Below are 25,696 nucleotides of genomic sequence, written 5' to 3'. Positions count from 1 at the left end.
GAAATCTCAGAAATTCTTATTTTTGTTTATAATTCCTCATATTTTCCTGTTTTTTTTTCCTCTATGATAATTTACTGCATCAAATAGTCATTCTTTAATATTTCTTAAAACAAATATTTTGTTTGATTGTCCAACTTTTAAACTGTACATTTTTCACTACAGTTTAAATATTTGTTTGCTAATTCTTTCTTAAACAATGTATTGAGTAAACGGTTGCGTCTTCTTTAGCCAACAATAAAAATCTTCAAAAAACGAGATTGATTTTTAGATTTTTCTTTATTGTATACAAATTTGGTGCCTTTTGGCTATTTACATTCCTGGGCGAGGCCGTACAAGATCGTTTCCTTTTTTTTAAATAAAAATTATATATAAGGGTTTTGTTGTATGTCAGGTGAATTAGTAAGTTTTCTTAATGTGGGGAAAATTTGGTAAAGACTAGTTTTGATCAAAAAAAGAGAAGAAACTGAAAACTCGTCGGATCATAACGTTTGTTACATAATGCGTAATGCGTAAAGTGAGCACTCAGCTGATTATGAAAAAGTTCATTACTTTTTTCGTGTTATTAAGGAAAATCGAAGTTTTCTATCATACTACGATTTTAACGGTCTAATTGAATTATAAATTATATAATTATCCTTCGTGAAGATGTTTTTTTTCAGCAACGATAATTTGACAGGATATAGCATACGAACGGATGATAGCAAAATGCTGTAAGTAGGCTTATTGGAAAGGTGGCACTTTCCGCTTTAATTGGAGTCAGTGACGCGTTACCGCATAGCAAATCAGGCCTCACAAAGTCATAATACGCTACTGGGCAACACCCTTACGTGAATTTCTCGACAAACTCTTAAGATAATTGCATGATCGACCACTGAATTGAAAGCTGAATACCTCACCTATCCATCGAGCATTTTTTTTTTCAAAATCGCTGTTTTGTTGAGATCCAACAAGTTTTCACGTTTTTTTTTATCTTAATTACACGAAAATTACGTAACTTTTGATGCATTTCATGATTGCGTAAGCTTTACGCAACTTTGTATGAAACAAAAGTTATGTATATTTCGTTACGTAACAGGGAAACGATTCATATTTTCGTGAATTTCTCGACAATATTTCAAGATAATTACATCATCGACCATACAATTTAAAGCTGAAAACTTCACTTTTCCAACGAAACTATTGGCATCTTCGTGCTGTTGTCGAGTCGCCTGCTACGAGCTGTAGAAATTGGCAAAAAAAAAGTGAATAGAATTTTCTTAACAATCGCTGTTTCGTTAAGTTCTGACGAAAATTACGTAACTTTTGATGCATTTCATGATTGCGTAAAAGAGGTGCAAGCTTTACGCAACTTTGTATGAAACAAAAGTTATGTATATTTCGTTACGTAACAGGGAAACGATTCATATTTTCGTGAATTTCTCGACAATATTTTAAGATAATTACATCATCGACCATACAATTTAAAGCTGAATACTTCACTTTTCCAACGAAACTATTGGCATCTTCGTGCTGTAATCAAGTCACCTGCTACGAGCTGTAGAAATTGGCAAAAAAAAGTAAATAGAATTTTCTTAAAAATCGCTGTTTCGTTAAGTTCTGACGAAAATTACGTAAGTATTGATGCATTTTATGATTGCGTAAGATGGGCGCAACCCTTACGCAACTTTGTATGAAACAAAAGTTATGTAATGTTCGTTACGTAACAGGGAAAAGACATTTTTCAGATTTTTTTTCAATTTTCGTGAATTTCTCGACAACCCTTCAAGATAATTACATCGTCGACCACACAATTTTAAACTGAATACCTCACTTTTCCAACGAAACTATTGGCATCTTCGTGCTGTAATCAAGTCACCTGCTACGAGCTGTAGAAATTGGCAAAAAAAAGTAAATAGAATTTTCTTAAAAATCGCTGTTTCGTTAAGTTCTGACGAAAATTACGTAAGTATTGATGCATTTTATGATTGCGTAAAAAGGGTGCAAGCCTTAAGCAACTTTGTATGAAACAAAAGTTATGTAATGTTCGTTACGTAACAGGGAAAAGACATTTTTTTCAGACTTTTTTTTTAATTTTCGTGAATTTTTCGACAACCCTTCAAGATAATTACATCGTCGACCACACAATTTAATGCTGAATACCTCACTTTTCCAACGAAACTATTGGCATCTTCGTGCTGTCGTCGAGTCACCTTTTACGAGCTGTGAAAATTGAAAAAAAGTGAATAGGATTTTCTTCAAAATCGCTGGTTCGTCCTACGATTTTTACAAATTTTCTTAATTACACGAAAATTACATAAATTTTGTTGTATTTCATGGTTGCGTAAGATGGGCACTACCAATGGCGCGTTACCGCATAGGCGCGCGCCAAATCGCAAAAAAAGAAGTTATGATTTTCTTAGTAAGGTCAATATGGAGCCGCTAAATCAGGTTGCGTCTAGTGCCTCACAAAGACATGATGCGCTACTGATTGGAGTATTACGGTTGTCACGCAATTGAAGAAAAACTGAAGACGTTGAAGATCGTCGTTCCTCAGTTACGCAATTATCATTATGCAACTTTTCTTACATAATTAATTGCATAACTTTCGATTAATTGAGCAGAAATAGGAAAAACAGAAAAAATATAGAATTATATAAGGAAAAAGTTCATTATCTTTCGAATTATTAAGGAAAATCAAAATTATCTATTATACTGAAATAATTTTAAAATATCGATGCTAGAATTTTTTTGCTCATTCGAATGGTGACGATCTCTAGGTTACGATTCTTGTTTAATTATATAATTATCTTGCGTGGTTATCCTGTAATTAATGGTTCTATGGTTCTTATCAGCATCAACGCTTTTGACATGACATAGCAGACGAACGGTGCGCTTGTTAGAAAGTTGAGACTTTCAGCTTTAATTTGAGTATTCGATGATCTAAATAGCTTACGCGGTTCTTAAGCATTTCAAGAAAAACTGAAGGCATCGAAAATAGACGTTTCTGAGTTACGTAATGAAGATTACCGTGACGAAAACTAATAATCAAATTAACATAATAAGTTTTGGTTAATTGTGTTTATTTTTTTGATAGTGAAGGGCACAGACCATAAAGGCGATGCTTGATAATGAAACTCTCTCAAAAAAAGTAACTTATGTTAAAATGGAAACTAAATTAAATAAATTTATACATTACACTTTTATTAATTACTTATAATTCAATATAATATGTATACAAAAGAGAATTGAATATATATATTTAATTCTCATTAAAAAGTATCCAATTTTAACACATATCCACGATCATCATTTTCATTCTTATAAAAATCGTCGTTAATCTTATAATTATATAAATAGAATTCGAATGAATCTAATAGAATTCATCTAATCGAGAACAATTGATTGGATTGAACGAACTTTGTTTTTTCAAAATTGTATTTAATGAAACTCAAACAAAAAAGAATAAACTTTCGCTAAACAAAATAATATAAACTTATTGAAACAATTTTGAATCTTAGTTAACCGATAATTCATTTAATTCTTTAGACAATGATAACATATTAATTAATTTTAATTTAGTCTACAATTATCTAGTAATCCTTGTAAATTAATTTACACTATATAGAGAATTTCTTTGTATATATGTTGTACACGTGTTGAGATGAGCTTTTCACACACAATGAGCAAGAATTGGCAGTTCCTTCGTTTCAATTATGAGCTTTTTTGCAGTACATTTTATTCAGCGAAAACGTACTTGTTTCATAAATAAATGTAAATATATATATATTATTTTTTTCAATAGTTACAAAATAAATTTCGTATCACATCAAGAGAACAAACCGAATATATTGTATTATTATATCAATTTTTTATTATTATTTAATCACAATCAAGCATAAAAATCGTTTCGTAATGCAGCATTAAGTACAGCTTTTTATTTTTTCGGAGCGAGCATAGTGTTAAGTGTTAGTGAAGTTTATAAAATTTGGGAAACGCAATGCTTACTCTTTCTGCCTCGCAGTTCAGTCTCCTTCTTTCCGATTCAATAACAAAATTCACGACATAAAGATTTAATATAATATTTATATATGTGTATGTATAATAATAATATTATTTTCATATATATACGTTATGTATAGAGAGAAATAATTTACAAGATGATCTTATAATAAATATAATGAAAAAAAGCAAGGCACAAAAGGTCGATAAATTAATTATCATTGAACTAAAACAAAAAACAAAAAAAAATCGTATGTGTAGAAGGGAGATTGGTGTTCGATGGAAACAGTGTGTGAGTGTGAACATAACATTTGAAACATAAAGAAATAATAATAATAAACACAGAACGAATGAAGTTAAAAAATAAAGAGTAGTAATGTCGTAATTCTAACCAGCTATATTTACAGTATTAATAGTAGTAGTAGTAATAGTATAGTTTATTTAAATACATATTTAAAAAAATAATGTACAAAATATCTCCAAAAAGAAAAACGGAAAAAAAAACAAAGCTTTATTTTTTTTTATTGTTATATCGTGGACGTTGTTGTCATGACACCAAAATAAACATCGTTGACAAATAGAAATCGTTTTCCTCTTAATTATTGGCAGCAGCACCTGGATTTGTTTGTATATTATCATCATCATCATGACCAACTATTTGTTTTTTTTTTAATTTTCTTCTCTATATTCTTTTATTCAAAAACAAAACAAAAATGCTTCCGTTCTCTCGATTACAAAACATTTGCATTCACGTACAGACACAGACAAATCAACTTGGTCCAAAATACACTAGAAAGAATATGATCGGATTTCATCGCTAAAGACTAGAAACCTTTTGTTTCGTTTCTGATGTCGCGCGGTAGAGATAGATGCGTTTCTTTCCATTTTCGTCCAACAAATAATAATAATAATAGTAATAATAATAACAAATAATATATATTAAATAAAACAGCACTTAAAAACTATATTTAAAAACCAATGTTCTCTTCTTTTACTTCTTCTTCTCGTTGCGGTCGCGGTTCTTCGCCGATCTCCGTTTTTTTTTTATTGTGTATGTATATTTATATATGTATGTTATGTTTCTTTTTCTTTCTCTTTACTAAATCACATGAAGCATGTCAAAGAAAAGAAAACTATATATATAATTATAATAATAATAATAATTAAACAGTCAATAATAAATAATAATAAAACAAAAATATTATATATAATACTTTTTAGTATTTTTCTTCTTCTCTTAATTTTTTTGTTTTCTTCGGGATATGAATCGTGTTTTGTGTAGTTGTGGGGGGTAGAGGGAAGGTTCGCTTAGTTGACGGTAGGTGGACATTGATTACGTAAACATAACAATAATAATAATGATAAAAGATAATTACAAACAAAGAGAGGAAAAAATGATCAACGTTCAAGTAATCCGCAAAATTAGTTTGTATCTTGTGGAATTACGTTAAGAGAATGAAAAGGAGGTTTTTAAGGGTGTAATATGGGGGGAAGGGCAATTGTTTTTTTATATATATATATAGGTGTCGGTGTACGTTATTTAAGAAATAATAGTAATTTAAAAAATAGAAAACAAGAAAGAAAAATAAAATGCAAATATTTTCTTCTTATTCTTCTCCTCGCCTGCGTCGTCTTCTGCTTTTTCTTCTTCTTCGTCGTCGTCATCGAGGGCGTCTTCTTATCCTACGTCTTCCTGTTTTAGTGGTTATTTTGATAATTTGCTAATTACTCGGATCAGAGCTCCGTTCTCCTCCTTCAGCCGGGTGTTCTCCTTCCTGTACGCTTCCATTTGCTAAAAGAACAGAGAACCAGAAGGATTAACATCTATGAAGACATCCACGGAAGAGCTGGAGCACGCAACATGTATCTTTGAAGTGTTAACGTCATGCTTTCAACGAAATAGTTTATCAGAAAGGCGGAACATCATACAATTAGAAATGGCAACAAAAAAATCAAACAATCAAACAAACCAAGGACAAACTAAAAGTGACGTTAAGTGGTTTTAGTCCAGAAGACGAGAACGTAAAACATATCCTTTAACAACAAACATTAATGGTGCTATGTTATTGCATGAAAGTTGCCCATTGAAATTGCACCGAATTCTCTTAAGTGTTTTATGAAAATGTGAACCAAATATATCAAATAATAGAAAGTATACAAAAGTACTTCAAAAACTTCATAAATCTACTAGATTTTCTTTAGTCTTTGACACTTAAAAATGTTATTCCATGCTGATGACATTTATTCAGATTTGTCAATTATTAAAGATTGTGAGAATATAATTATTATTTATAAAAGTAAAAAAAATGTCATTAGATTTACCAAAAGTGAAGATAAATTTTAAAAAAACTGTACATTAATGATGATTATTGAGTTCCTCAAAAACTAACAGTGATTTTCAAATGTATAATTAAATTGTTTTGACAGTTAACTAATGGTTATATTGTTATATAAGTATATGACAGTTCAGATTTATTAATTATATAAAGATAATCAATAGGCAACTTTCATTCAATGTTCAATGACAGAGACGTTTCAGATGAAGTTTAAAGCTAGAAACAAAAAGTATTAAGCAAAATAAAACAAACAAACAAACAATAAGAAAATTAAAATAAAATAAGAATGTGTGGACGCAAAGAAAAAAACAAATAATAATGAGTGTGTCTGAAGGGAACGTGAGATTAAATAAAATTAAAAAAAATTAGAAAATTAAATAACTAACAACAATGTTTCGTAAACAAACAAACAAACAAAATCAACTTTGTTGTTGATGTCGTTGCTGTTGTTGTTGTTTTTTTTTGTGTGTTTTAAATACGGTTCTTTACATCGGCATAAAATTTGTACCTATTTCGCAGCAGAGTTGCTTAGTTTGCTGACGACGCGAGTTAAGGCCCGATTTTCGGCCCTCAGACGTTCGTTCTCTGCTTTTAATTTTTGCAATTGCTAGAAAAGAAAACAACACATATTTTTCGAGAGATACAAAACATGTTGCGATGCGATCGCACCGGATGCATCGATGAAAGAAAGATATTATTGATTATTAATAATAATTCGTGAAGATGATGATTATTAGGTGGAAGCCAATGATGACGCGAAATTTCGATTGTGAAATGTGTGTATTGTTAGAGAGAAAAAAAAGAAAGAAATAAAGTTGAGGAAGAAGAAAAAAAAATCAATCACCACTCAAAAAAAGTAGATGTACAAAATATATAGATAATCTACTTGTTAATGTGTGTTGTTAATATAAAAATATGTCACAGCCTTATATCAAAAAAAAACGAGACGAGTAACTTGAGTAAAGTTACTGAAAATATGTAGGAAAAAAATAAATAAAAATAGATGTGCGTGGATTATTCAAAAAATAAAACAAAAGATAATGTAATCGAGTGTGCGTTGTTTGAGCAAGCAATTATTGCATTCGTTTCCGTTAATTATTGCAAGTAACATTGGAAACTAATGTATGTTTGTTGCTCGGAAAAATAATAAAGGAAAAAAAAAGTAAAAACCTGCAAACGAAAGATCGTGTTGTGAAAGAACCAAAAATAAGTATAAATAGAAAGAAAACAATATATGCATGTATATATGGAGAGAGGTGGCATGAATTGATCTTCGAATGTTACCTTTAGCTCCTCCTCCATTTCGCTCAGCTTCCTCTCCATCGCCCTTCGTTCCCTCTTCTCGAGTTCTGATAACGAATTTTTACTAGTCTACAATGACAACAACAAAAATACGTTATAATAAATTGAGTAACTTTAAGCGTGAATTTGTGTTACTAATTATTTGGACTACTTACAACTGTGGTCAGTTTTTCTAATGTCTGTTTGGTCTCCTTTAGATCCTCATCAGATTTCCTCAATTTGTCCTTGAGTCTGTCGTTATCGACGATCGCCTGCTCGTACAGTTTCTTGTAGTCGATTTCGCCGTTCTCGCCGCGAAGTATCAGATCGTTGGAGCTGCCTATTCTGGACGCTCGGCTGCTGGACCTATCATTTCCACTCTGCAAAAAAACATAAAATTAAATATCAATTAATCTACAATGCATGTAATAAATGCATGTAACAAACTACACATTAGATGATTGTTTATACGTATCCATGGTTATCAATAAACAAATAATACTGAATCAACAATTCCTTTCCAATTTGTCATTGTCATAGAAACGTACCAAATAATTTTAAAAAAACAGATACAATTAAAGTATTATTAACATTTGTATCATTATTATCTATTAAAAGAATAATTGCATTGTTAATAATAATTTGAAGAATCAACTATTTCTATCAAATAAAACTTTGACACGTGGCAACTTGTTGTCATGAATTGTGACAGTTGTATGTTAATACAAACTAAAGTAATTTATACCACTATATTATCATTAAATATAATGTGATGTTGCATTACTTCACAAGTAACATGGAGTAACCTTTCCAATTCCTAAATGCAAAACAAATATTGCTTTGACAATAACAGTGTAAAAAATGTGAATGTTTTCTTAAGTTAACTCATGGTAATGGAATTCGATTAGCATAGACATTCAAACTGTAAACATACATTCAATTTTGTTGCGTGCTCAAAAACCATTCGAAAACACTTAAGAAATGTAGAAAATTAAACGTTTCTTTTAAATATATTCAAATGATAATGTACTTTTGTTAAAAAAAATTGATTTTTTTTAATGAGAATTATCCATCATCATTTAGATGAAGTTCAAAAGAATCTATCATCTAAGTATTTTCAAGTATTAGACTATAAACATGTTGAATTTAGAAAGATTATTGGCAGAGAGTGATACACTTCGCTTATCATAAAATAAAAATACAAACATAAATTAATGTTCGAACGTGGATTATGGGATGGTTTAAAAATAGTGGTGGCGGTCAAGTAAAACAAATGACGCGGGATTCGCGATGACAATGAAAAAGGTTTTTTGCGTCCAAATAGAAATAGCCGAGGTCTTCCGTATTATTTAATCAGAATAAATACACGTGTATTTATACACTTGTTAGTGTATAAAACGTATTTATATATTGGTTCAGAGATTCGAGATTAGGGAAGAAGCCACATCTGGATGGCGGATGCTAGTAGCTATTAGTCGTGAATAGAAACAGTCAACAATTGTAAATAAATATTCAACAGGCGTGAAAGGCGTTTCGTTATTTTTAAAACAAGCAGAATTTGCTCCAATTAAGTTCAATTAAATAATAGTTAATATTCGCAAAGTGTTTGTTGGCATTGAGTTTGCCACGGAGGGAATGTTGTTTAAGGTCATATTTTTGCGATTCTTACGATGTATCCTTCTGAATTCAGAGAGGTCAGACTCATCGATCTGGAACCCATTCCGCTGACGACGCTCTGCGACCGAGATCTGGATTGAGATCTGTCTCGGCTGTTGAAGCTGCCGTTCCTTGACATTTGCCGCGATCTGTGCCCTTCGTTCCCATAGTTCGCACCGTAATTAACGGTGGCTAAAGCTTTGGCAGGTATCGTAAGGCTTGCGGAGTAGCTGCTGCTGGAGCCGCCACGATGGTATCCGTTAGGGTAGTAAGGACTTTTGTACGTGCTGCTGGAGTAGGTGCTTGGGGTGTACTTGGAGGTCGAAGTAGATGAATATGGCGAAGAGTACGTGGGTGTTGAGTAAGGAGTGTTCGAGGGGTACGAGCTGTAGGGTGCTGTGGAGGCTCCGGTGTAGTAACCGATTGACCTAGGTCTTGAGTAGCTGCTGGTGCTTGTGGTGCTGGTATTCCGCACAGCAGAGGTTGAACGACGTCGCGACGACGGCGCCGGTTTCGAACGGTAAGACGACATCGCAGAACTACAATCACTTTGTTTATATCTTTGCTAGTCTCCTGGTATTTTCCAGCTTATTATTTTGCTCAATCTGAATATGATGATGATGATGCTTGCTAATGGACTGCACCGAGCAGACTGTTTGGGGAGTGCGCGATTCGCAGCGGATATACTCAGTTCGATACACACACACACATGGACACACGCAACATACACGGCATACCTATATATTAAAAGTTATTTAAAACATTCATTCCAACATCCAGACCACGTACACACACACACAAGTAGCATCATCATCATACAACCGTTTGACGTCGAACCGACTCGGACGATTCCCGACACTTCGATGCGACACAAAAGGATTTACGCGGAAATCCGCCCTTTGCCAAAAATAAGCTGCACCATAAACTGCATCACCATCATCCACCCACAATGCAGCAGCACAATCTGAATTATTATGTCTATAAGAAATAACATTGGTTTACGCAGCAACTGCCACAACAATATTCTTTATTGCAATTCCATTGCCAAACAACCTTTTTTTTATCAGTCCATCAATATATTATCACAATATCATTTTGAAAATTACAGATAAAAAATATTAATAACAGTATACGTATATTCTATACACATCATCTAGTTACAAATATTTGAATTAAGTCATTAACATTTGCTAATAACAAATCATTCATAATTGTAATCCCAAAGCAAACGTATTTTGCCTGTACCTCATCCATTTCCAATTTCCATCTTAATTAAGTCAGACTTCCATTTCTTGACACATTTATCACCATTAATCATTTGTAATAAGCTAACTTATTTCGCCTGTAATGCTTCCATTTCTGATTTCCATCATCCAATAAAAGTAAACTTAATTAAGTAATATTTTCAATTCTTCGCACATTTATCATCATTAATCATGAACTTTATATCAAAACTAGTAACATTAAACTAGTAATCAGTCAACTATTATCTTCCTATTTAAAAATCTATTTTTATCAAACATTTATTATCGTCATATTTCAATCGTCAAGTTATTGTTTCGACCTAACATATTTCTTTGTAGTTGTACCGTGACCCAATTGCTAACAGTTCTTTCACCTCACTTTGACACAAGGTAACAGCTGTCATTTGTCGATCCGTAGGTTGAAAAACTTTGATTTACAATAACATTTATTTTTCACTATTTTGGATATATTCTAATCTACTACCGTTCTTTTTGTTTCGATTCTTCTATCGTATCCATTTGGAGATGTTTGTATATTGTCTTGTTTATTATATATCATAAAGCATCAATGATCTTTCAGCCTTCTTGACTTTATACTATTTCCATGTTTGCCTTTCCAATTATCTCCTATAATTCTCTTTCATAAATAGGCCATAAAATATCTTAATACTTTCCATTTTCATTTACATAAATTTTCAAAAATAAATATTTAAAATTTTCTGTAAATATTATCATTTATTCTCTCTCACTTCGTTAGTCATTATTAATGTTATTAGATTTCTCAGAACAATAAGAAATGCAACTGTTTTGCGGGAGAAGCATAATATAATAGAATAGATATATAGAATAGATATACGTATATTCTATGCATATCATCTAGTTACAAATATCTGAATTAAGTCATTAACATTTGCTAATAACAAATCATTCTTAATTGTAATCCCAAAGCCAACGTATTTTGCCTGTACCTCATCCATTTCTAATTTCCATCTTAATTAAGTCAGACTTCCATTCCTTGACACGTTTATCACCATTAATCATTTGTAATAAGCTAACTTATTTCGCCTGTAATGCTTCCATTTCTGATTTCCATCATCCAATAAAAGTAAACTTAATTAAGTAATATTTTCAATTCTTCGCACATTTATCATCATTAATCATGAACTTTATATCAAAACTAGTAACATTAAACTAGTAATTAGTCAACTATAATCTTCCTATTTAAAAATCTATTTTTATCAAACATTTATTATCGTCAAGTTATTGTTTCGACCTAACATATTTGTACCGTGACCCAATTGCTAACAGTTCTTTCACCTCACTTTGACAAGGTAACAGCTGTCATTTGTTGATCCGTAGGTTGAGAAACTCTGATTTTCAATAACATTTATTTTTCACTATTTTGGATATATTCCAATATACTACCGTTCTTTTTGTTTCGATTCTTCTATCGTTTCCATTTGGAGATGTTTGTGTATTGTCTTGTTTATTGTATATCAATCATAAAGCCATCTTGACTTTATACTATTTCCATGTTTGCCTTTCCAATTATCTCTTACAATTCTCTTTTATAAATAGGCCATAAAATATCTTAATACTTTCCAGTTACAAATATCTGAATTAAGTCATTTACATTTGCTAATAACAAAGCATTCTTAATTGTAATCCCAAAGCCAACGTATTTTGCCTGTACCTCATCCATTTCTAATTTCCATCTTAATTAAATCAGACTTCCATTCCTTGACACGTTTATCACCATTAATCATTTGTAATAAGCTAACTTATTTCGCCTGTAATGCTTCCATTTCTGATTTCCATCATCCAATAAAAGTAAACTTAATTAAGTAAAATTTTCAATTCTTCACACATTTATCATCATTAATCATGAACTTTATATCAAAACTAGTAACATTAAACTAGTAATTAGTCAACTATTATCTTCCTATTTAAAAATCTATTTTTATCAAACATTTATTATCGTCATATTTCAATCGTCAAGTTATTGTTTCGACCTAACATATTACCGTGACCCAATTGCTAACAGTTCTTTCACCTCACTTTGACACAAGGTAACAGCTGTCATTTGTCGATCCGTAGGTTGAGAAACTCTGATTTACAATAAAATTTATTTTTCACTATTTTGGATATATTCCAATCTACTACCGTTCTTTTCGTTTCGATTCTTCTATCGTTTCCATTTGAAGATATTTGTGTATTGTCTTGTTTATTGTATATCAATCATAAAGCCTTCTTGACTTTATACTATTTCCATGTTTGCCTTTCCAATTATCTCTTACAATTCTCTTTTATAAATAGGTCATAAAATAGCTTTATACTTTCCATTTTCATTTACATAAATTTTCAAAAATAAATATTTAAAATTTTCTGTAAATATTAACATTTATTCTCTCTCACTTCGTTAGTCTTTATTAATGTTATTAGATTTCTCAGAACAATAAGAAATGCAACTGTTTTGCGGGAGAAGCATAATATAATAGATTTTGCAATACTCACTTTCTTTAATAGTTTCTAAATTTATTTTAAAGAATGTATAAATAGAGTACATAAACTAGTTGGCAATAAGTTAACTGCTCCGCGTCATTTCTACCAAGCGTTTATTATTTATGTTTCTGTAATACTTCGGTTAATGTTATCGATACTTTTTTTTTCTTGCTTCTACCACAAATTACTGTAGCAACTTACATTTTCTGCTTTAAATATACAATTTAAAGACTTTTATTTCTTATTAATCGGTTATTTATTTACTTATTTATATAAGTAAATTATTACAATTACAAAACCTTGAAAATCAAGACTGTAAATGTGTAGCAAATAATAAATTATGAGTTTTATGCACTTTCAGGTGATTAAACGACAGAAACATACAGTGATTTATAACCGATTGATTTGCAATTGCAAATAATAAACTATATTATGCGAATCGTTCTTGAAGACAGCACTAAATAAGGACATTCCGCGGGCTGGTTTCTCTTATTTCCTAATAACGCATATTACATCATCGTCTCTATTATTCTTTCATTCGTGTCGTCTTTGCTTCTTTTTCTCCAATTTGAATATTACTCATCAGATCAGATCGACGGACAGATTTGGGGATTTCGCAAAACATATTCTTAATTAGAGAAGTGGGTCGGACGTGTGACTGTTTGAAGAAGTGTTACACACAGCAAAAAAAAAAGATAGAAGTAACTATTAATAGGAATTAGGATAGTCTTGTAAGGAACGTGAAAGAGTAAAAAATTGGCACGACCAGACACAGGACCGCAATTTGTCCGGCCAGGTGTTTGTTTATACAATGTGGACTCAAGGGAATAAGAAGCTCCAATTACTCATCCAGAAAAAAATAGACGCTCCGACATAGTACAATGCAATTTGCAGATCATTCCTACTTATTAGTTTATAGTCAAAGTCTTAAATTGTATGTACTAAACATATTTGTTATTATCATGAATTTATAATTCATTTTGATCTCGGCATAAAACAAGTCTAGTTTCGACAATAATTCTGCCAATTTATGTTTTCTGGGTTATAAATGCATTCCTGAAACTATCCTAACATTTCTTTTGGGAACACTTTTAGATCGCCCTGGAATTCCGTTTTGAAATGTGTCCTATGACAATGTTCAGAATAGAGTTTCAAATTACTCAAGAATTCGGAAATAGAAAGGAGCAAAGCGAGATTGTTTACATGCACTTTTAATAATCCTTACATTCGCATAATAATTATAAAAGCGCAATCAATATTTCAACTATATATTATAACTTGTTATATGCATTCACGATTCAATTACTTCTTTGATTAAAGATATAATTACATTATCAAAAAAAAGAAATGGAGTATAAATAGATTATTCTTAAAGATCGTCGATTCCTCGAATTCTTTTGAAATGTCTAAGCTTAGAAATTTATAAACTCTTTTAAAATTCCAAGTTCTTTTTTATTCTCCTTAAGTGATATCGAAACATCGTCTATGGTGAAACACTACATTTAAAAGTTTTCAGTTTCTTTTTAAATTTAGTTAAACTGAGATAATTTTCTTTGTAAAAGTACACTAAAGTTCTAAGAAATGATACCACATCAATATTTTCTTTCCCCCATAGGTGTTATGCCCAATGTGTTAAACGCTGCTGCAGTCTTGTGCTGACTGTGGCACAAATAATTTGTTTTTATGCACGTTCGTTCTTGCTCTGCATGAGAAACAGAATCATACCCATTTTTTGGAACTATGAACAAACGATCTGAAATATTTCGTGCTTGCATAAGTTACAATAGATTTCTCTAAAAAAAGAATTAGTTAACATGAAAAAGTTTTTTCTTGACGTAATACAATCATTTATGCACTCCGTCTGGCAGTAGTGAAAGGTTTACACCGCGCGAGTAGTTAAAGGTTTTCTTATACGTAGGTAGAACTTATATTTTTCATAAATCTGTTTCACTTTCTAAAACTTTAAAGCAAGACAGAATTAGTTTTTCTAAACAAACTTGATTCATTAAATCATAGATGATCCTCGTCGTAAAATTATACTAAAAACATAAATCAGAAACTTCAGAAGAGACTAAAAGATAGAAAAAAAAACATCAATTTGTTCTTCAGTAGACAAATAAAAAAATAAATATGTATATTCATTTTTGCTAACAGAAATTTTGAATCAAAGTTTTAGTAATGAAATATTTGTAACTTTATACAAAATGTAATAAATTTAAATAAAATTCCAATTTAACTTAGTAAATGAATAACGATAGTTAAAATGAAAAATAAGACAAACAAATGAAATTTGTTAATTAGAGAACATTAGAATCTTTGAATATTTTTTATGAATTCAGCTTTAAACATTTAAAGAACTGTGAACAATGGATATTAATTATTTAATGTAAAAATGAAGGAAAGAATCGTAATGCAGTTGAATCATTTGATGCGATCAGTGCAGAACAGCTGTTTTTTTAAAGAAGTATTGGAAATAATGTAGAAATACATAAAAACGCATAAACTTTATAGTTAGAGTTTACATATTTCAGTGGGTAGACTAGAAATTATTAGAACCTGATGTAATTATGACAAATATATTAAAGATGTTTGGCCATCAAAATCTTTTTATTGTCATGTCAGATGAGATATACTGTTGTGATCATTGCAATATGTGTTGTTTGCGGTGAGATGTTGGACCCGATGGAAATTGTACCTGGTGCAGGGAGACAAGGAATCGAAATGGAATAAACAAACATAGGATCAGGAATTATTTCGGTGGTATCGGGAACGACGACCACCCAAATAGATCGGCCATGCATGTACGTTGGCGGCGGCAGGACACGTGCGTTTGTTATTCAGGTAGTCCAAGGACCAACAAAAGGATCGAACTGGACGGGACGGGACACGCGCGCGCTCTCTCGCCGTCCCGCTTGTAAAAAAAAGCATATACAATCTTTTCTTGGACCGCCTCCAATCCGCATGATTTACAAAATGCATCTTCCGTTGCTGCTGCTGCCGCCGCCTCTCATTCAAGCTATCCCTCTATCATTGTTATTATTAAAACGGAGGCTAAAGGACGGGGCGAAGGAAGGAGAGAAGAAGGCTGAACTGGCTTCTCGGTTGCGTGGGCGTACTATTTTCAAACTTTCCACAAACACGCGCACTTCGGGAAAACATTACGATAAAATTAATTCTAGGATACAATAACCCTCCGCAGATGCTCCGTCCCAGCGCTGGGTTCCAACTAAATATTTACACTCTACACACGACTACTATTCCAGCATCCATCCCTAATTAGAAAACTACGCACACGATGCAAGCCGTGATTTTTTGATAGAATTTTTGCGCAACATTTATTCGAGAAATCAGGTTAATCCTCCTCGTCCGCCACACATGTGTCAAAGCAGTTTACTGCACGCTCAACTATGAGATGACAAGCTAAAATCAGCTGTGACTGAGAAGGATCAGCATAAATTGCGAGTTTACGAGGCTGTCCATAAATCCACAACCCCGAGCGCGAATCATGCATGCATGCATGCGTGCATTCGTGTGCCTCACAGGGAAACCGATTCATCATCCCATTTTAAACAAACAACAAATATCTGCAACAACAAAAAACAAACAAGCGCAGATACGAGTAGTAAATAGTTTGGCCTCAAGCCCAATGCGAGAGACTGTATGGGGGAGGGGAAGGGATTATTTTCGTTATTATCCCGTCGATGTAAATCATAGCTCCTGTTAACGATCTATAAATATGGACGTGTTAAATGGGTCGGATGGATGGATGGATGGACAGTCCGTCTTACGGTTGCAATAAACAAGAGCGAATGCTACGAACAAAACCACATGACTCTGTAATAACATTACGTGCAAAGAATATCCATGGAACGGAGGAAGAAAGAGAGAAAGATACGAGATTGGCGCACCGAACTGCTCCTATATTTAGTACCATAATTCTAAAATTAAAGGTGCTCTCATCATCGGATCGAAAACGCGCGCGCCCAGTACGCAACGCAAGGGAGACGGAGACGGGAGAAGAAAACGCCGAATATTCGCGAACCGTTTTTGATTAATTGATCAATTAAGAGGATAATGTATTGCTAGCGCGAAAAATGGTTTACAAACGGAACCTTTAATAAATCCTTCAGGCTCCGGTGATTAATTCGAAGGCTCTTACAAGCCGTACACTCATTAAAATAGATAAACATCCCATCTTATTATACGCAAAGACCAATCACAATTCTATATTATTCAATTATCAACAATTCATCAGCTTTAGTTTTATAACACATTTCATAAACATATAAACAAATCACAATATACAACTATCAAACGACCAACTGCTCATTTCAACAGATCAATTCTAATAATCAATACCACTAATTGAATTCCAATTTGATTATATAGTCAACTAATTAATATGTTCTTGTGACAATTTAATTTTGAACAAAGACAATATTTTTGTAATGCTGCATCCACACTATGTATGGAATGAAACATGAATGACAGTTGTACCAACTACACTAATAATATTAACGATAAATATGAACTGACAGCTATATGCAGAAGCGCAGTGGCGGATTAAGAATAGTTGGGGCACCTTAGCAAATTAATTTTGGAGTCCCCTAGGCATGTGCCTTATTGACTTAATGGAAAATCCACACGTAATTCGAGACACGTAAAAATGAATTGCTGCTATGCACTTACCTCTTGATGATTTTGTTGTTTAGCGTTGTCATCGAAATCGCCTCCACCGGAACTATCCTTTTCCGTTTCCACGTCCTAAAACAAAAACGGGATCATCAATAATAAAATCATAAATTATAATGTTTTTTTTTAAATAATGATTGCATAAAATGTTTGTAAATCGCCTATGAAAATTGTATAAACCGAAATAAACGAAAAATGTGTATACTAAATGTTAGTGATTTCAACGATACCAGAGAAATGTAACTAATTGCGGTATAAGCAGTTAACCAAATATGTGCTTTATAAATTACAAAATTTAGTCGCCTAGTTGTAATTGTTGCTTTCTAATAGATTTCATTTCATGTTCAAGTAGATTTTTAGATTATTTGTTGCTTCCTAAAGTGATGGAACACCATCTGCTTATCAAAATTAGAGATATTCTATTAATTCAAGATTGAAGTCGGTGGGAAATAGACACGTAAAGTTCAGAATATCCAATAAGAATGAGTCACATCAGGAATATTAGTCTTCGGGGGGTTCGTGCATTACGTTAATAGTGGCAGTATCGACCCTACCGTTCCCAAAGGCCAGGAGGGTGCCGTGAGAATAAATAAAAAAAAGGAATGAGTATTCGAGCAGAACTTACGTCGAAAGCCACAACTCCAGTGGACCTCCTCTTGGGTCTTCTCCTGCGCTGGATAGCGGCTTGGGTGGCGAGCGTGGCCTGGGCGTTCCTAACATCGTTCTCCTTGTCTTGCTCTACGGAAGAAAAAAAACAGAGTAAGTCGAAAGTTACGAGAAGTTAAGAATGTTGAAAACTCACCTTTTTCATCTAGTGATTTCGGTCGACGCAGTGGCAACGTGACCGTCGTCTCGGCAGTGTCCAAAGTTGCGGAGGCGGGCCGCGTCGCCGAAGCGCCAGTGCTTGCGGGCCTCCTGATGAAGGACGGCGTGGACGGGGCTTCAGACACCTTGTTCGCATCCTCCAACTTGAACTAAACAAACCAAAGCAGAGCGACAAGATCGCAATCAGACATCGCAATCCATCACACAGTCCGGGGACACCAGACGCATCTCTTTCTTCTCTTCTCTCTCCAATTAGACCCAACGAGCCAACTTGATAAAAACAAAAAATACTGCGGATGCTATACCCATTTAAATCTAATTGAGATTCATTACCATAAAGTAGCATTCAATTAAATGCACACGATAGAGAGAGAAAGAGAAGGAAAAAAAAAACAGAGGAGAAACAGAGTCAATGTCAAATGGAACATCTTGGAAGATGTTGAAAGAATATGTAACGCAAATTGTAATGAAATTTGAAATAAATATCTTTTTCGACGACTCTTGACAACATTTATATGAACAAGATTTATATGAGATGATAACAGAAGTAAACATGAGATGATAATAAATAAACGGCAGGCGTTATGTAAGCGTTTATTAAACATAGGAGAAAAATAAATCAAAATAAAGACAAATCAAAAAATGCTCTACAATAAATCGATTAATAGCAAAAAATCAATTACTATCATTGATCCTTCAAGTATCGACGATTCCAAGAGTAAAGTATAATATATTTCATAGGCAACCCACTAAACACCAGCATGCTTTAATCATTGATACTTAAAGTGACGAATAACAGCTAGATAATAATAGTACATTAGAAACTAATAGAGCGACCTCTAGAATACGCTACAACATTTTTTAACAAAGTCGCAATTGTTTTACCAGAAACTCCGTGATGATTAGCGAATCTTTGGATTTAGTTTAATGTTAATATTATTTTTTTCTGGAATACAGGTAAAACATGGCTGTATTTGCATAATGAAAAAAACAAAAGAAAACACTACGAAACCTATCACAGAAATTACGAAAATACTATTGGAGATTATTTACGACTATAAAGTATATGTATGTAAAGGCCGCTTTTCGCTAGGATTGTAACTTAAGAAACAAAAGAATTTAGTTGGATGAACACGCATGCTAAATACTTGTTGATGCACAGAACATGTACTTGACGATAATAAAAGTACTAGTTGAATTTGGGCCTTAATATGAAAAATCAATAATTTAATTATTGTGTAACTTCCATAATGGAAAATGAAAATACTTTGCATAAGTTGTATTTAAAGTACGCGATACTTGCCTAGCGTAAAGGGCCTTTGCAGCAGTGATTCTTTAACGATTTAGGCCGAACTCCACATCTCTCTAACTACAATTACTACCTCTGGTAACTAAATATATATATGTACTCTAAACCTTCCAAAAATATATACGATCGCTTAATAAACCAGACAAGTTAAGAAACACTGCTGCGTTTACTCCTATATGTTTATATAGACTACGTGTTTCCATTGTACTCTAAGAAATATTATCCAAATAAACTTTATATTATAATCATCGATTATAAATATAAAAAAAACAACAGTTAGTTGAACAAATCCAAACGGCACAAGATGTACAAAGTTAATAAGTAGATGATGAGTAGGTAAGGATGAAACAGTAAGTACAAGCAGAACACTACAATAGGGAAACAAACCGTGATCTGTAAAACAAAAACAAAAGTCAAATTGAACAATATTATTAATATATTAACCACACCAAGTTAAAAAAATTAAACAACATAAAGCTTCGATCAGAACACACTTCAGAGTAGTCATTTACTTACTTCATAGTAAGAACATATCGTTCAAACTCTTGATTAATGCTTGAAATGTGTTCTGATCTTGCGTTTGTTTTGTGAGTGTAATAGTATCTACTGAAACCCAATCAAGTCTACAGGATCCACGGATGAAGAGAGAGAGAAAAAGAATGAGAGAATCCCAATGAGACTTACCTTATTGCCATTGTCAACTTGTAGCCTCCAGGAAGGCCGCCTCTCGTGGGCGGGCGGAGGAGGCGGCTGTGTCGGTATGGTCACCACAGCCGCCACCACCGGCGCCGCAGAGGGCGGCTCCGTCGCTTCCGCAACGGATACGGAAACGGCGCTGGCGTCCCTTGTCGGTACGGTGGGCGCCGCCGTCGTTATCGTAGCACTCACAATAACCCCGTTGTTAGCACCATTAGGCTGCTGTTAACCGTGGTTTAACAAAAGAAAAAATGGTAAAAACAACCAAAAAAAAGTAAGCACTGGGTTTAATCGAATTAATTCGCAAAATGTGTCGTGGCGAGGAGGGCGTTGCAAAATTAGATAAATATTTATATAAATTAAATTATGAACCCATCACCAGCACTTGTTAATTAATAGATAAATAATTAAAAAAAAGTATGATATGAAGAGAGTATCGATATCAATATATAAGTGGAGTGGAGGTATACAATCACCTGTTGCTCGTTGTTGTTATTGTTGACGGTCGTCTGGTTCTTGTTCTTCACGAACTGCTCGGCCGATTTGATTTCCTCCAAGGTCACGCCTTGCGTAGACCTCCTCGTCTCTCTCACCCTCTTCGCGTGCGCCTTCCTCTGGGTCTCGCTCTCCTCGTCACGGACAGGAGGAACGAACGACCTAAACAAACGCAATCATCAATATCTATGCACACACAAAAAATCAAAACATTTCCACATCAACGAAAAAAAACGACGATTCTTCATCAAAAATTATAAGCGAAAATCATTTGAATGTTTACCAGAAAGCTAATGAAAGAGGAACATAGGTGTTAGTAACATGTGTTGCGAAAAACTCAATCGATGTCTATAGCAAAATTGACGAAATCTGTTGTACTCTGCTTTCAAAAAAAAAACAACCTCAACTGCATCCTCAAAGAAAACCAAACGAAAACTGTTGAGAATGCAAGAAGCTTAAATAGATTTGTTAACGACGAACAAATAATGGGGTAAAGCGCAAAAGAGATATGAAAATAGCGCATGCTCTGAATATTCTTAAACCAAATAAAACAACACACGCTGAATCTCTTATTTCCATACTTGAAGAAGTTCTTAATCATAGTGAGGCGATTGTTGGCGGGCGTTGCCGTGGGAGTGGCGACACCGTTAGTTGAGGATTGTTGATCCTGGACCGAGTTAATCGGTGACTTCGCTCCACTAAATCCCCCCACAAAGAAAATATTACTGATCCGTACCTCTCACCCGGCAAACAAAAAAAACTGAATAAAGCTTAAAGAAAATGGTAAATACCTTCGGACTGGTTGACTGTTGGGCTGAGGACTGGAGGCGGGTGAACTGACGGTGACGTTGTTCGCCTCATTGGGTGGCGGCGGCGGAGGACTGACGACCTCAACCGGAGACTCCTCCTTGCTCGACCTGAAAACCAATCAACGTTCAATACAAACCGTTTCGATTTCCTCCAGCAATATCGAATAATATATTTATTATGAACGATTGAAATGTGTTTTCCCGGATAGTAAATAATCAAATACAATAATATAGATAAAATTTAAAATCGTAGAGAAATGAATTAATCAAAAAATAATAATTAAATTAAATATAAATAATAAAAAAAAACTTCGATTATTGTTAATTTAAAGCAAGCGAAGCAAGCGAATCATCCGAAAATCGTGTAATAAAATCTCCTCCGATTATTAAAACAAAATAATAATAATATCAATAATAACTATATAATACGTGTGTCTTTGTCTCTGTGTGTATATGTATGAAAATATAATGTTAAATCTAATATTAATCTAATTTGTGTATTTTGTAACGTGTCTGTAACGTGAACGAAGTTGAATCAACTAATAACTAGGTGTATATACTGTATAATAAAATAAATTTAGTATTAACTAACGTGCATACCTGACTTGTCGCTTGTTGGGAGAGGGCGGTATGATATAGGAGTTAGTGATATAGTTAGGGTAGGAAGTTGCCTGGATGCGTGCGCGCAGTTCCCTATATCGCGCGTAGAACCTAAACATGCAAGCAATCTGAGTCAGACAAGGGACTCTCTCAAGGGTGTTGTGTTCAATTACTTTCAATTTCATAAAAAATATATATAAACAAAACAAAAAAATCCATTTGGATCGAAAATTTTGAAGAGATTAATCTAGGGATTTTCAAAAAAAGAAGGGTTGTCAGTTATGATTCTCTTTTTCTTTTTTAATATTCCTACCAAGAAATTGATAAGTCTTCGAAGAATACAAAAGAACACGATTTGAGTGGGTAACATTTTAGAAGAACTTGAAAGTCGATATATAAAAAAAAGTAGTTTTTAAAACGTCTGCATTTTCTAAGCTGAGCAAATAAAAAAAATGTTGAACTTCAACAGGAATTAATTTAGATTACGCGATTAAAACATAAAAATTAACAACAAACCTTGGTGAATGAAATAAAGTTATTAATTTGGTTGTAAATCTTCTGTTAAATGCAAATACTTTGAAATCTGTTAGTCGCTATAAACGAGTTTCACTGTAAGCACTAATTAGTCATTTAAAACTAGATTTTCTTGTAGTTCTAACAAAAAAAAGAGGTATTACTACAAACATTGAAAGATTACAAACGCAGAGAAGAAAATTAGTTTACATGTAGAGAAATAACTACTAAGAAATTGTTGTTAATAAATACAAGTTTCGATTTGAATACAAAATCGTTTCTTTAAAAGTAAAGACATCACTCAAAGAAGAAATAAATAAATAGAAGTGAGAAGATAAAAAGTTAGTAACTCAACGTTGAGCAGTTCATAGCCCAAGGAATTGTTATAATCGTTAACAATTAACGTATAAAGTCGTCAATTACGTTACGTCAAACAAAATCCTGACAACCCAATAAGAATCGAACAATTTGTGTAAACTACGAAAGTAAACAAAATTCCAAAATCAACAAAAAAAAATCACTCGTAGAAAATCAAATCATTCGCAAGCCAACAATAAAAAGTAATGAAAACAACCCGAGAGAATAATAAATAAATACAAACAATAAATAGAGTACAGCATAAAAATGGTATACAAAATAATATAGAATAGTCTTTTAAAAAAAAATAGTATCTCCCTGGCAATATGAAAAGCAAAAAGCGTCAAAGCTCGAAATCGCATACGTTAATCATCATTAGTTCGAGAAAACGAACAACAACGTTTGGTTAAGCCATGTTAAAGAAATCTGTTAAATCGCACTCATTGTTTTCGTTTCAATTTGTTTTTGTTTTTTGTTAATCGATTATGAAAGTATTAAAGCTTTGCGGATCATTTTGCGAAGGAGTTGTTTAATCGATAAATTAAAAAAAAAAGCTGTGTCGGTACTTCTATTTGTTTCTTTTTTTTAAGTACCGACTTATAAGAAGTAAAGTTCAAAGTTTGCCAATACTCACGCTGGATCGTTTTGGAAACTGTTCGCCCTCCGGAGCACCACTTCGTTCTCGTTGTTAGCATCTTTGCTCTCTGCAACAACACACAATCATTAACATCACTTAAATGATTCTTCATAATACGTATGAAAATATTTAATAACTTCGATCATTAGTTATCATAATTATATAATTAATAGTAAGTTCGTGTTGACAAAAAAAATATCATTGCGTGCATTTCATGTTTTTAAACTACTTTCAATTGAAAATCATTATATATAATCAGCCGTAAACATAACGTATTATGTTTTTCAACCATAGAAACTTTCCTTAAATGTATATACTAAAAAAACAATTTCTATATTTGATTGATGACAAAGATTTAATAAAATTTGATCTATATCAAATTATTTCTAAAAAATTTTTGATTGTAAATATACTTTTTTAAATATTTATATAATACTACATGAAACTTAAATTGGATAAAATAGTACTTTAAGAATTAGTCAGTAAGACAGAAATTCATGAATTAGTAAATGAGTTTTATAAAACGTTTGAACATATAACAGTGATGACCTGTAAATGAAATGTAACTTACTGAAGCTGTTGCTGCTTTTAATTGGGGTGGAATCCTTCTGGATTGTTGGCACTCGCCAAATTTTGTTATCCTCGGCGGTAACGTCGACCTTCGGTGGAGACGGAGTTGAAGTCGGAGAAGCATCTTTTTCCGCAACTTTCGGAGTTCTCGAGATGACCCCGTACATTGCGTTGGCTCTGTTTTTCTTCACTGAAACCAAAGAGCAATAAATAAACGTCGCAACGAACGAACACGTAACACAGAATAGCACGAAAAAAAGTGAACAAAATTCAAAGTAAAAGAAAAAACACGAGTGCATTCATTTGTATCACATTTCGATATTTTGGTGACGGACAAAGTGTGCGTGGATTAATTGTAGTAATTGTACACATGGATAAAGCAAAATAATAATAGTGAGACGATAAATAAACTAAAATTGAAGGTGGGTGTGTGGTAACCACAAAAAAAAAACAAGAACGGAAACAAATTATAGAAAGAAAATTATAAATAATAATGATGAGAGGCAAAAATAAAACGTGGTTGGTTGGTTGGTGGTGGTGGTGTTGATGTTTAAACTGCTTTTTTACCATCTGAGTCGTCCTCTGATTCTGTTTCACTACTTTCGTCGCTGCTCTCTGAATCAGTCTCACTTTCACTAGAGACTTCCATAGTGCCTTTGGCAGCGAGAAAATGCAATAAACACACTTTTATAATTTTTCGACATGTTTTTTTTTTCAGTTAATTAGGGGGTGGCATTTATGATTTGTTAGATTCTACTCTATTGTTTTATACGATTTGATTCGACACGAATGCGATTTGAGAAAATGCAAGAAAAGAGTAACAAGCTTGAAGCACATTTTATTCACTATAAATACTTGGGAATTTATAAATTACTACTGCTGCTGATGTCTTTTTTTTTTATAGTAAAATCTTTCTTACTTTCTGAACCTGAGATAGGTTTTTGGCTTAAGCGGTCTATATATTCTATATAAATAGCGTGTCAGGTCTTACCTATATCCGCGTGGATTTTCTCGCCCTCGATTTCCAACTCAACCTTTTTAACCTTGCTGGGCGTTTCGTTGTCGGCGTTCTTGTCCAGAACCTCCAGCTTCATCTTCGCCTGTCGGCGGTTCATCACCTCCTCCTTGTTCTGCTTCTGCTTGAGCTCTTCCAGGAACTTGTACATATCCCCGTCCGCCACATCGAATGCAGTTTG

At 33.0% G+C, this 25,696-nt stretch overlaps 1 protein-coding gene across 1 annotated transcript in view; it reads right to left on the bottom strand.

Moving 5' to 3' along the window:
* Nucleotides 1-5,685: 5,685 nt before the first annotated feature.
* The window catches only part of LOC108565232 (protein phosphatase 1 regulatory subunit 12A), a 32,390-nt gene continuing 12,379 nt past the window's right edge, over nucleotides 5,686-25,696 (bottom strand). The window contains exons 5-20 of the mRNA XM_017924576.1: nucleotides 25,492-25,690; nucleotides 25,068-25,154; nucleotides 24,502-24,690; nucleotides 23,928-23,997; nucleotides 22,424-22,534; nucleotides 21,806-21,931; nucleotides 21,596-21,712; nucleotides 20,996-21,176; nucleotides 20,508-20,741; nucleotides 18,492-18,663; nucleotides 18,315-18,427; nucleotides 17,687-17,761; nucleotides 7,772-7,975; nucleotides 7,599-7,685; nucleotides 6,823-6,921; nucleotides 5,686-5,770 (exon numbers count right to left, since the gene is read on the bottom strand). Of these exons, the coding sequence (XP_017780065.1) occupies nucleotides 6,823-6,921; nucleotides 7,599-7,685; nucleotides 7,772-7,975; nucleotides 17,687-17,761; nucleotides 18,315-18,427; nucleotides 18,492-18,663; nucleotides 20,508-20,741; nucleotides 20,996-21,176; nucleotides 21,596-21,712; nucleotides 21,806-21,931; nucleotides 22,424-22,534; nucleotides 23,928-23,997; nucleotides 24,502-24,690; nucleotides 25,068-25,154; nucleotides 25,492-25,690 (2,064 nt within the window). The 3' untranslated portion in view covers nucleotides 5,686-5,770. The remainder of the gene's footprint in view (nucleotides 5,771-6,822; nucleotides 6,922-7,598; nucleotides 7,686-7,771; nucleotides 7,976-17,686; nucleotides 17,762-18,314; nucleotides 18,428-18,491; nucleotides 18,664-20,507; nucleotides 20,742-20,995; nucleotides 21,177-21,595; nucleotides 21,713-21,805; nucleotides 21,932-22,423; nucleotides 22,535-23,927; nucleotides 23,998-24,501; nucleotides 24,691-25,067; nucleotides 25,155-25,491; nucleotides 25,691-25,696) is intronic.

The sequence above is a fragment of the Nicrophorus vespilloides genome, unplaced genomic scaffold, assembly GCF_001412225.1.
Source record: "Nicrophorus vespilloides isolate i.1.1-1 unplaced genomic scaffold, Nicve_v1.0, whole genome shotgun sequence".
NCBI classification, from domain to species: Eukaryota; Metazoa; Arthropoda; class Insecta; order Coleoptera; family Silphidae; genus Nicrophorus; species Nicrophorus vespilloides.
Note: the sequence above shows the minus strand (reverse complement) of the source record. Positions and strands in the feature narration are given on the sequence as shown.